Source organism: Selaginella moellendorffii, unplaced genomic scaffold (genome assembly GCF_000143415.4).
Source record: "Selaginella moellendorffii unplaced genomic scaffold, v1.0 SELMOscaffold_23, whole genome shotgun sequence".
NCBI lineage: Eukaryota > Viridiplantae > Streptophyta > Lycopodiopsida > Selaginellales > Selaginellaceae > Selaginella > Selaginella moellendorffii.
The window spans coordinates 778618-791310 of record NW_003314284.1 but is presented as its reverse complement, the minus strand read 5'-3'; the positions used below and the strand labels follow the sequence as shown (position 1 = coordinate 791310).

General features: G+C 38.4%; 3 protein-coding genes across 3 annotated transcripts; 2 read left to right on the top strand and 1 right to left on the bottom strand.

Annotated features, from left to right (window-relative positions):
• Positions 1-7688: 7688 nt before the first annotated feature.
• Positions 7689-8480, bottom strand: LOC9656647. The gene has a single exon (XM_002973814.2). The coding sequence runs from the start codon at positions 8453-8455 to the stop codon at positions 7784-7786; it is 672 nt and encodes a 223-aa protein (XP_002973860.1). The 5' UTR covers positions 8456-8480; the 3' UTR covers positions 7689-7783.
• A 757-nt stretch (positions 8481-9237) lies between these two features.
• LOC9656646 (cytochrome P450 4A12A) lies at positions 9238-10502 on the top strand. The gene is made up of 4 exons (XM_024678908.1): positions 9238-9490; positions 9550-9775; positions 9843-10074; positions 10122-10502. Exons 1-4 carry the CDS (start codon positions 9474-9476, stop codon positions 10184-10186), a joined length of 540 nt encoding a protein of 179 aa, XP_024534676.1. The 5' UTR covers positions 9238-9473; the 3' UTR covers positions 10187-10502.
• LOC112347704 (cytochrome P450 72A13-like) lies at positions 10260-12344 on the top strand. Its single transcript, XM_024679034.1, has 2 exons — positions 10260-10427; positions 11994-12344. The coding sequence occupies exons 1-2, from the start codon at positions 10260-10262 to the stop codon at positions 12342-12344; spliced, it is 519 nt and encodes a 172-aa protein (XP_024534802.1).
• Positions 12345-12693: the final 349 nt, after the last annotated feature.

Below are 12693 nucleotides of genomic sequence, written 5' to 3'. Positions count from 1 at the left end.
TTATAGACAACCTCATTAGGTCGGAAATTTACAGATAAAGTTTTTCAACGTGTTTATTATGATAAGTTAGGTACCTTTTTGGCCCGTTAGAGTACCTACCATTATGACTTGTTATTGTTTTACTTGGAGGTTTGCATCAAGTATCTAACTCATAATCCTACTAGAGCTGTGTTCACATCTATGGCGTGCTATTTGTAAATCCCCTATAATATACTTGCACAAAGAACCATGCATGGATAGTCTAGGTGGCACTCTCCAATTGGATGGAGTCCAAGATGGGCATATATGGATTTTAAATGGTACAACTTCTGAGTGCAGGCGATGTTGTCCCACTTGATAGCATGCCAAGATTCTGTGGTGGTGTTGTCCCATAGATTGGTAGATAGCAATACCAATAAGTTGTTGCAGGCTGATAGCTAGTAAATTATTCTTGTAGTGGCAAGGAGTTATGGACCTTGGTGTATCATGTTGAGCCCCTTGAAGCCACCATTGGAAAGCTCAATCAAGCCAATGGTCTGGGACAACTGTGGTATTTTTGTGAACAAGGGCTTTGAGATCCATACCCAAATCTCTTGTCCAGGAGCAAAGATTGTGCCACCAACCTTTGCTGATATCTCTAGCAAGGTTAATAGAATCTGAGACAGCATACTTGACAATTTTATCTTGAGCAGTGCATATGAGGTTGGACGTATTGCATTATTTTTTTCCATACTTGGATTTCAAAAAGGAGCAAGCTACATTTCATAATTAAGATCCCAATTGCTACTTTGTTAAATTCAATATTCAAGAACCAACGGTTAAGTTGTTCCATTTGTCTTCATATCATTCGTAGTAGTCTAGGACCCTAAACCTCCTTAACATATATGAGGATAGTGATCACCTTTGTGTGGTAATACTATCTATGTGCATCCCATTAAAAAATATCAGCTTGCTTGAGATCACTCTGGAGTGAGTAATATGCTCTTGTGGTTGCTTAGATGTATTATGTTGTCTTGGCCTCTTGTGGTGGACCATATACCTAAGATACTTGTAGTTTTCTACCTTGACCAGCAAGTGGTGTTGGTAATGGAGGTCATTGCTGTCACTTCTTTGTTGTGGATGACCAAATACCATGATCTATGTTTTTGTAAAGTTCATAGATAAATCAATAATGCAGCAGAAGGTCGCAAGCAAATTTGGACATATTGATGATTATAGTGATGCCTTTTAGGCCATTTGAGTTAGTGAAAAAGTTCCTTTTATGGGACTGTCGAATGATTTACAAAAGTTCACAAAGCAATAAAATAATTGCTTCTTCTCACATATCATTTGTTCATACACAGTTCATTGTATGATGAGATGATTTATACAACCATATTTATCTTGAAAGCAAACTTGGCCAGCAGCTCGTTTGGAGTTAGTCTCACTCCAAGAGACAAGGTGATACTTTTGAATAGTTGCAAATAACTTGAAGAAGATAGAGCTCACCATAATGGTTAAGTAATTTTTTGGGACCATAGGATCTCTAAATTTATAGATGGGAACCACATGGTTCAAAGTCCATTCCTTGAGGGAAATCTTCATTTGCTGCTCGTTAAAAAATTAGGTGGAATATGCATGCCAGGAACTTCTTGTCACATGCTTGGAGCAATTCAGCTGTGAAACCCCAAGCATTTTGGATTTTCATTTGTGAAAACAATCAATCACAACAAGAATGTCATCTTCATTAAATTGGATTGGAGCTTATGATTGGGAAGTGGTAGCGTCTCCTATGTGTTAAATGTAGAGATGTCTAAGTTCACCCAAATTTTGGTGCTGTTGAGAAGGATAGGCTTTACAGGCTTTTTGAAAATTTGGAAAGTTTTATGAGGTGAAGTTTGAAGTTGCTGTACATTCTCTAAGTTCTTCTAAATATGGTGTCAGTGTTTTTTCCATTTACATAGTAGTTGAAAACATTGCTAAAAGATTGCTACATCAAAAGCACCTTATTTGACTTTTTGTTGTTTAATTTGATAAAGTAGACCACATTTGTCATCCCACCATATCATTTGATGAGGATATTAAACCTTGTTTATGGGGACATCAAACTTCATTTATAAGTGGTAGAGTTATAAAACACAAATCCTTAAATCCCAAAATGGAACCAAAGGCATGCTATATAGCAGTAGTCAAAGTGAAAGTCTAATGAATATAACACATTTGGACAAAATTCCAACTCGGAAAGTTGAAAACAAGAGTGAAACTCTTAAAGAAGTGTTTGAGGAATGAGCATAAAGCAATTGATAAATGAGTCTTTAGAAAAGGACAAAAGAATGACCAACACTTAACAAATATCATGTAAAAATGTCAAAATTAAATCTTATATTAAGTCCAAGACCAAGTCTTAGGCCACATCTGAGATCGAGTCCAATATCAAGTCCAAGAGAAGGACCTAAGCTAAGGCCCAAGATCGAGACCAAGTATGCCAAAGTGTATTTTAAATCTTACGAAGTTTAGTAAGTCTTTACGAGATAGTAGTGGGGAGGACTTCAAAGGAACTAATGTAGCTAAGAAAAGCTAGTGTGACTAACAATAATTAAACCTACATAATGGGTGATGATATAAACACTAGAGAGTCTAATATTAGAGCGAATATGAATGGACAAATAAAGTGATTTGGTGAAATATTTAAGAGCCAATTCTAGCTTCTTCAAGAGATCAAATTATTAATCCTCTTAATCTAAGTGTGGGTGGCATTATTTACTTGGATACTTTGCATAACTCATTGAAACATTGCTTTAGCCATGTGGCTAAGGCACCCTTATAACAGAAAGTGGGGAAAGTACCCACAAGATTCACATTAAGCTACATTGTTTTAAAATATCATCCTAAAGCCTTTAATGGTGGAAGGAAAGAGGAATAATTTTTTTTTTAGTAACCAAAGGCATGGTTATATAATGAGGAAGTTCTAAAGGTTAAGAGGACTTAGTGGATGGGCTATCAGGCCCTAACCTAGTGGTGGTGTTAATAAACACCACCATGAATAGAAAGGGACTTACTAGGGATTGAAAAAAGAATATTAGGGAATGGTGTTTCTTTATGTCTTAAGGCATTTTAAAGATGTTAATGAGTGGTTATAAGGTGATCACTATAGATAGATGGTTTAGTCTTGGAGAGATGAGATCGTAATACATGTGGTATTGAACTACTAATAAAATAGTAAGAATAAATATGGTTTTAATATAAGAGGCTAGGACGTAAGTGGTACTTTTGGGTGTTTGAGGTGAGACTTGGATATATGAAACACTTGGATCAAGTGTGAAATTGATGTAACTTTGAGTTCACCTCTAAGGACTTAGCAAATACCCAAAAACCTATGAAGGTTGTAAGTGAAACTCTTCTAAATGGTTAAAAATGTGGTTAAGTGATTAAAGTAAAGTGAAAAATTTAATTACCTACACATAATAATTTTATATTACTAATTAAGTGTTATTAAGTGATTCAATTCATAGCCAAGAGTAGGCAACTTCTTCAACAGGTTTGGAGTAGTCCTGAAGCATTCAGCTTTCAGTTTGGACATATCCAAGTAGGGGCATTCTTTATTTGCAGCTTAGATACCACGTTCGTGCAAAGTCACTTGCATATCCAGCCTATTTCTGGGATTGGGAGGGTGTCAAACAAGTTTAGGTATAGGTATGGTTAAAAACAATTACTCAATATCATTCAACCTTGATGCTATTTATCTATGACTCAATTATAAATTTCTCTCTCTTAATTTATTTATATGTCAAATCTAGGTTGATTTGGGATATTCTTGAGGCATAGCTTTGACTGACTAAGAAACCAGGGGAGAGAGAGAGAAATATTGGGTTTAGTTGAAAAGTCATAATAGCACATGAAATTTTTAAAAAATAATTAATAATATTTTATAATAATAATAAAAATAAATTAGTATTCCAAAGAAACTCTATGTTATGTCTTATTATATTATTGTTGAAATAAAAGTCCTTCTTTTAAATTTAAATGTATTCTTGACAATTATTTTAAACTAAAGAAAATAAAATAAAGTAGAACTATAAAAGAGAACTATAAAAATATCTGTTTTAGTACACTAATTATTATATGAAATATAATTATTTGTTGAATTTTCTGAGGAATGAATTTTTATTTATTTTTATTTTTTATATTTAATTTTTATTGTTTTATAGAAGCTCTAACTGTAAGTTGGGGTGCAAATAACACTTTAAATTCTAATGAATCTGCAATGATTGCTGATAATTTTGATAGGCTTACATCACAAATACTTAGTGGAAAACATAACTCTATGTATCCTGCAGATTTTACTTTGAAAAGACCATTTGATATTGAATATGGAGTTGCTATATTAGAAATAAAAAGATTAAATTGTGAAAATTCTGAAAGTGTTTTAGGGATTAGTTTAAGAACAAACTTTAATAGATTATTAAGAAGATATCGAAATGAAATTATTGCAGCACGTTCAGCAAAATGTCAAATTACAAGTGATAATTATCAAATTCAATATTCTTATTTTTCCTTCTATAATAATGTTTCTAACATACTTCAAAGTATCTTTGTAAGAAATCAATTATATTTAAGTACTTGCAATAAAAATAATGATTTATCTACTTTAGATGCTGCTTTTGATAATAATATAATTTATACAGATCAATTTTTAAAATCTCAAAATGGAAAAAACATTTTATTGTTAGAATCAAATTGTAAAATCTCTCTTTATTCTGAGAAAAATCTATTGTGGAGATCAAATAATGATAATGAATATTATAGTTTATGCTATCTCAAGCTTCAACTAGATGGAAATCTTGTTTTATACACTCATAAAAATAAAGTAATATGGGCTATTGATTTATTTTGTTTAAGAGAACCATATTGTTATTTATTTACTTATATTAAATTACAAAATGATTGTAATTTAGTACAATATAGTATAACCTCAGCTTTAAATGAAATTGTTTTATGGGAAACTAAAACTTATTCTCATATTGGATGTATAAAATAAAATATGTTTTAATATTTTTTAAATGCTTACATGTTACTACATATATACATTTAATTTTGTTATCATTGCACAATATATTATAATAATAAAGAATAAATTAAGATAAAACTAAAATTTCTAGAGGCTAGATATGCTGTACGTTTTAGTATTGTTGTATGGAGTTCTCTAGTTGATACTTATAGTGAAATGAAGACATTGTAACTCTTTCTTCTCTAATATTGCTGCCAATATTAGGTACTTGATGCCGTGGTGGGTGAAATGTAGTTTCTTGCTCCACCATCTCTGTTTTTTAATGCAATTGCCCTTTTGAGGATATATTTCTAGCAAGTCTGTACAAAAGGCTCCAAAAACTCCACACCCTTCTATCTAAACTTCTCTCTAATCATATAAAAATATTCTTTTCCTCTAATATTCCTAGGGAACCCAAAGCTCATTCTTTGGTTAATATATGAGAGCTATGTTCATGTGCTATCCATCCTGCCCAAGAATCACAATGCTTCTAGCCAGTGCCTGACATTGCCTTAATTTAGATAGCAACTGCCTTGTGGTGCCTTGTGCAGTGGCTTTGCCCAGCACCTCTAGACAGCCGTCCAGCACTGTCTAGTGCCCCTACTGGGAGCATCTAGAGCACAGTTTGTGCTCCACACCGCACACAACACACAGCTTGCTCCCTGGTATTGTCTCCTTTGGCAACGCCTCTTTGTCTTAGCACCCAGCACCTCGTGCAGCGCCAAGAACTCTCTCTTCAGCCATAATCTTTTGACTTTCTTTTTTTGTCAGCCTCCTTGCACCATCCTTTTAAATCCAAGGTAGTTCTCACTAGCTGATGTGGCATGTCCACGTGGTCATGAGTCATGTCCCTTGAGTCATGTAAAAAGAGTCGAACTTTTTCACATCACAACAGATCCAATACCATGAAAAGTGACAATGCATTGCCAAAGGATATATCTCTAATATATCACATTGAATATATATAACCGTCTAGCCTACAGAATCTGGAAGGTGGCAAGACATATACCACCTAGAGAAAAGAGTGTATCACTAAACAATGAATTAGAAAACATACCACATCCACCTCTAGTGGTACTGCTGTGTCCAAAACCTCTACCATCCCTAGAACTTGTGTGTTGAGGTAGGACCAGATCAGATGATGCGCTATCCATGTGGTGTTCACACCAGCCACGGTTCTGTGAACGCTGTGTGCAGTTCACTTGATTAGCCGAAGCAGGAGTGGATGAGGGAGTTGCTGGTGGCTCCTAGTTTCAGAGAGACTGCAAGGTGGTGTAGCAAAACCACCACGGCCATTATCACATCACTTCCTCGGCGAGTGTGCAAAATCCAAGCATCTGTGTGTCCCAAATTGAGCCACGAATCAGGTTTGCTGTGAATAAAATGGAGAGGCAGCATGAGGAACTCTATCCGAGCAAACCTGAGCAAACCGAGATATCCTTGTAGTGAGCCGTTTTGAGCACCTGAACCTGATATCCTCTCGATGGACATCCTGGAAGTGCACCCAGAGCAGTCGTCTTGCGATGCCTTTTCTGAACATCACGTCGCACGGCAATGAGAAGCAACATGGGTTGCACAAAGGTAGTTTGTGCGACCATCTCATCTGGATAACCAAGCTCCACGAGCCCAGGAAACCAGCAAGATTGGTGTTCGGTCACCCCATCCTCCGTCTCGTTTGTAGAGGAAGTTTGATTTTGTCCGATCTCTGAAATCGGAGATGCGCGATTAGGTGTAAACGGTGTGTCACTGCCGCTCGCGATAACATGAAGGAAAAATGAAGAGTTTAACTTGGAATCAGCCAGATAAACTTGGACACTGTCTAAGAAGACTTAGTGCATAGCATAAATGGTAGCATCACCCATGGTGAACTTCCAGATTTTGCTGAATGCAATCGAACTGATCAAACAAGCCATGCTCTGTGCAGGGAATCAGTAATAGAACAAGAACGACAAGTAAAACTATGCAACTTACAAACCGGCGGAGACAGTGGAAGCTGAGAACATAACAACTCCCCAGGCCCTAGGTCCCACGAGTGACAAGGGGGTGAAACGTGCTAGTCATGGACTCAGTTTATCATTGCATTGTAGCTCTCGCGTTCCTCTTGTCGTCATGCCACATGCTCGCCATCCTCTCAACCTCGCGAAGCATGTTATTACCTGGCACCATCAAGAGAAAACGTCGCGTTAGCAAACTGATTCACTCGGAAGCTTGCAACCCTTTGTTATCGGTGTCGTCACTACGAAGGAGTTAGATCAGCGTAAATGGTGGGATCAACTCAGCAGGGAGATAAAGTAGGGTAAAAATCAAAGCAAGAAGAGAGAGACGATTGACATTCACTTGAGAAGTTTCCATTCCTCCGGCGCATTGCTCACTCTCGAGAAGAAATTGTTGTCCTCTGCGTTTCTTATACTTCTAAGATTTTTAATGTCATTTATTTTTTAAAGAATTTGCATCAAACTTATTAATCCAATTGATCAAATAAAGCTTTATTTGTAATTTATAAACACAAAATTAATTTTATTGAGTATCAACCATTAGATGGCAAAATAGAAATGAATATACTAAATAGGGTTTAAGAAAATTTATAAATTATAAACATGTTTATAAATTATAAATACAAAATTAATCTAAATGAATAACAACACTTAGATGGTAAAATATCCTAGTTTGCTTAAGCAAATTAAAAACTTTAAATAAATATAAGTATTATAAAAATCCTTTTCATCACATTTATTTTAAGGTATTTACTAATATATATTGAATCATTTTTCGTTATGATTAGCTGTATTTTTTTTTGTAATCGCTCCAAAGGGTTCCAACGCTCTTCCCGGTTAAGTCCTGGAAGTAGCTCTCGCTCCACCCAGTTGCAAGCTTGGCATTGAGCTTGGCCACAAAGCCTGCGCTTAGACTGTTGACATAGTCGAGAAACCTGGCAGTAACATCGTACCCCTCATCCCACCGATTCCCCGCCCCGGGCTTCACCCAATGCGACGGTGCCAGATTCGCCTTGAGCCTCACAAAATCGGCAATCCCCTCGATCAATCCCCCGGGAGCGCCCCCTCTCCCGTTCCACTGCCACACATGAGTCATCTCGTGGAACATCACTCCCCGGATCTCTCTCGCAACATCGCCGCTGTAATCCCCAACATATGACGCGCTGAGATGGATCTGATCGTTACTGGTGTACGCGACGCCGCCGATATCGTCGACCGTGAAGGTGATCCTGGCGACGCTCTTCTTGGGCGTGGATGGATTGGAGTAGTCGAATGTGGACTGGACGAAGGCGATGGCGTCGGAGAGGATGGTGAAGGCTCCCTGGGCGCCCACCACGGAGTCGAAGCGCCTACCGCCGGCGGTTCCTTGGGCGTTGTTTGCGAAGACGAGAGTGGTCTGGGCGTGGGCGGAGGTGGCACACAGCGAGAGGATCAAAAGAAATCCAGCAAGCTCCATTGAAATGCTTGGGAAATTATGTGAGAAAGAGTTTGTTATATAGGTAGATGATAGAAGAGACCAAGTGAAACACAAACACTGCAAGTCAGTGCGAGGAGAGAACTAACTTAACTCTTAAGGAGAAGAGAGTGGCAAGCACGGAATATTTTTTTAAGTTTGAACGAAGATTTGGAGCATAAGATTTGACTGCCCGTGTTTTCTTTGACTGGGCGATAAAGTCAAAGTCAAGGTGATTTTTCTCAGTTGGTGGACATGGGCCACCTGTGAAAGGAAAAGCTTGGCGAACTATTTCCAGCGTCGTCTACGCCGAGAACAAAGAGCTACAATGCAATCCTCCCAGAGTCTAAAATACACTGCGCAGTGAAGCCAAAAGGAACGACGCAAAAAATCTCTACAGTGTGGGTGAATACAGGTGTTTGTACGCTACCGAGAATGACGTACGCCGTGTACAGCGTACAAGACCACCGCGATGACATGAGCATACGGCTATGGCGGAAAGAAAGCGCGAGTTTTGGGCAGTAAAAATTGGAATGAGACGCGAGAGAAAGTCATGGCACATTATTGTACCCAGAGAATCGATCCATAGTTTTATCTTCTTTTTTTACGAATTTTACCCAGGAATTCCCTTGGGAGTGAGTGGTTTCTTTAGTGATTGTTTAGAGGAGAAACAACACGGTCGGGCAATCATCCTCTTAAAGGAAATGCCACGAGAGCTAGCTCTGGGCTCTCATAATTTATGAAGGCTGGGTTTTATAGTCCAGCAAGTGGAAGAGAGATGGAGCTTGAGCACTTGCATCGTCCTCTTCACTGCAGCGCTATGGCGATTCGTGACGGTCTACTGGTGGCGCCCCAGGGTGATCGCGGCGCAGCTGAAGAAGGAGGGCATTCAGGGGCCTCCACCCCGATTCATGGTAGGCCAAATAGCTGAAATCCAGAACATGAGGAGCGCCATTAAGGATCACGACATGGAAAGTTTCAGCCACGACATCTTCCATCGGGTACATCCTGCGTTGCTCAAATGGCGGAAGCAATATGGTATGTTCTTGTCATCCCTGATGAATCTCAAAGCTTCGTTTCTGATGATCATGGTCCAGGGAAGAGATTTGTGTCTGGTGGGGAACTGAACCAAGGAAATCGGTCTCGGAGCCTGAGATCGTAAGGGAAGTTTTGTCTAAGAAGTTTTCTCAGTTTGATAAATCGGAGGCCGGGCTGCGGTTCGCGAACTTGTTCCTTGGTCGTGGATTGGTTTCTGTTACTGGAGAGGAATGGAGTCATCACCGCCGACTCGTAGCACCGGCATTCTTTCATGAACGTATTAAAGTGGGTATTCATACTATTATCTTCTCATGATGTCTCGCTGATAAGTGTTTCTGATTCTCCTGTACAGGTACAATCGCAGGGTGTGCATCTCGCATGCTTGATCAATGGGAAGCTACGAGGCAGCAGAATCCCGAGATTGAAATCTCTGGAGAGGTGCGTAAGCTCACAGGAGACGTTATCTCCCATACAGCATTTGGAACTAGCTATCTCAAAGGGCAGAGGGTTTTCGAGATATTGTCTAAGAAAATCCCAGAGCTACTGCCCAAGCTCATCAGCTTTTCCTGGATTGCAGGCTTCAGGTATGCTCGATCATCTATTGAACTGAATCATAATCATTTGCTTACAGGTTTCTCCCTCTTCCAATCAACCTCCGACTGTGGAAACTTCATCAGTGGATTCTCTGATCACTAGGATCATAGACGAGCGTCGGAACTCAATGAAGTCAGGGGGGAGCAATACATACGGGAATGACTTACTTGGACTGATGCTAAAGGAGTGTGACAGCAGCAGCAATTTCACAAGCAGGGATCTGATAGAGGAATACAAGACGTTCTACATTGCGGGCCATGAGACCACAGCCATCTTACTAACCTGGGCTTTGATGCTACTGGGAGGCTATCTTGAATGGCAAGAATGTGTTCGTGCTGAGGGGGTAGAATGCACAATATAGCACCCCCTCTTATTTAGGGTGGGCCTCATTTGCTTATTTAGATTACCTTATTGCTTACATGCACATGCCACCTCATTACTATAAATTAAAGATTGTTCTAGTATATTATTTTCAACTATTTTTAAGTATTTAAAAGTACAAAAATCAAATATATTATTTATTCTACTATAACAGCATTATCTTGATTGTATAGCTTAATATGACTGCATAGAATATTAAATATAGCTTCCTTTCTTTCAATATATATTTTTCACCAAATATATTCTTGAAAGTAAGAGCTGTATAATCCTTTTGTTATACCATAGCAAGGAAGGGATTTTTTCACTGCATTCCATGTTGATTCAATACGATTTATATAAACTCTAGTCACGGGATCAACAAAATTCTGGGAGTGGTTGACTGTATAATGAGTGAAGTTCAATTGATTCAACCACTCTAAATCATAACCAGCCCAACAATCACTATATATAATTTTTCCTAAAAAATTAATTATAATGATTAGCTAAGAATAATAATAGAAATAGAACTTATCTGGTTCGACATATGTATATAATATATCAGTTAAAGTTTGTGTAGTACGATCAGCCACTGAAACCATAAACATTCGATCTGAATCACATTCAATTCCTCCAAAAACCCATTGACCTTCTACTCTTCTACCACGATTATATTTCCACTTACCAAACTTTCATCAATTTCCACAATTCTTCCTGGACCACCAATCTTTTGACTACTTCATTGTAATGTGATAATACAAATATCACGACAAAAGTTGTACCAATTTGTTGTCGTATGCTCACTTTTAATACCACACTCAATACGAGATTGATCTTGTGGCATTTTAATGCACCAACAATACATCACTCTAAGCATTTGAGTAAATGTGAAATTACTATTTGCAAACCATGTATTAGTTCTAAGAGATCTTATGGTATTGCAATTTTTACAATTCCACTTTAAACCATCTTTACAACCTCGATTATCAGATCGATATCTCATTGGTCGATGGCATCTTTCACATTCTCTCTCTTGTGGAAGAAGACTAACCATAATACAAAAAGGAAAAGAATTTACCCTACTATTAGTTCTCTCAATAAGATCAGAAAAAGAAAGACTACTATCTTGAGCATGATTTACATATTCCAATCTAGCCATAATACTAAAGAGAATGAATAAAATAAGAAAGAAAATATAAGGAGCACAAACATAAAACACAATGAATCGTAGGTTATATACTTATAAATTATAGCCGTTCATTCACTGGCTAATTATAAAATTATAGTCGTTAACATATCCATTAACAGCATCTACTAATTAAAGTTTAACGTTACTAATTTAGAGTTAGTCGTTAAACATTTAGGGTGTAGGGGCGTGGCAAAGGAGCAACCACGTAAGAGTGAGGGGTGCTGTATTATGCATTTCTTCCTCCTGAGGTACACGAAGTATGTGGCAATGAGATTCCTGATGGTGAGAGTGTTAGCAGGCTCAAGCTCGTACGTCGATCAAGATATCTTAATTCCAAAACTTAACGTCTTGATTCTTGAACAGGTGGGAATGATCCTTTACAAAACTCTGCGGCTGTATCCACCAGCCATCGAGATGACCAAGGAGTGTGTGGAGGAGTCTTGGCTGCAAGATTTACACGTTCCAAAAGGAGTATCTGTGTCGTTTCCAATCATTGGATTGCATCAGGATAAGGAGCTCTGGGGAGAAGATGCAGGCCAATTCAATCCGGATCGCTTCAAAGATGGGATCTCAAGAGCGTGCAAGCATCCCAATGCTTTCATGCCGTTTTCGTTTGGGCCGTGGCCAGTCGTTTGCAATGATCGAAGCCAAAGTCATTCTGGCTATAATACTACAGCAATTCTTGTTCCGGCTTTCACCGAACTACTGCCATAATCCTGGGATGAAGTTTGACTTGAAGCCTATGCATGGAGTGCCGCTTGTACTCAGTAAAATGTGATGCATGTTCGTGGCATTAGAAGTTTAAAAAAGTTATGTTTGTTGAACTACTCTGAGTTCTTGAACCAAACTGGTTGATAAATCATCAGATCTTTCATAGTACCTCAGAAATGTTTAGAACCATCGTGATGGAGCCCCAAGAGAGGTTTCTGCATCTTTCATCCACCACCGAGTGAACTCGCAGGCTTCTTGAACAAGACGTAGTTTGGTGTCAAGCATCCTGGAAGGGGCGAGGTGATCAAGCGTGAGATCAACCTGTCCTCCTAACTCCTAAATCCACCTCAAG

Bases quoted from the DNA above. Each gene is read 5' to 3' on its own strand.
- LOC9656647 (XM_002973814.2), bottom strand. From the start codon at position 8,455: ATGGAGCTTGCTGGATTTCTTTTGATCCTCTCGCTGTGTGCCACCTCC.
- LOC9656646 (XM_024678908.1), top strand. The intron at 9,776-9,842 runs GTGGGTATTCAT...TCTCCTGTACAG, and splicing joins TCTTTCATGAACGTATTAAA to GTACAATCGCAGGGTGTGCA. The intron at 10,075-10,121 runs GTATGCTCGATC...ATTTGCTTACAG, and splicing joins TCCTGGATTGCAGGCTTCAG to GTTTCTCCCTCTTCCAATCA.
- LOC112347704 (XM_024679034.1), top strand. From the start codon at position 10,260: ATGCTAAAGGAGTGTGACAGCAGCAGCAATTTCACAAGCAGGGATCTG. The intron at 10,428-11,993 runs GTAGAATGCACA...ATTCTTGAACAG, and splicing joins AATGTGTTCGTGCTGAGGGG to GTGGGAATGATCCTTTACAA.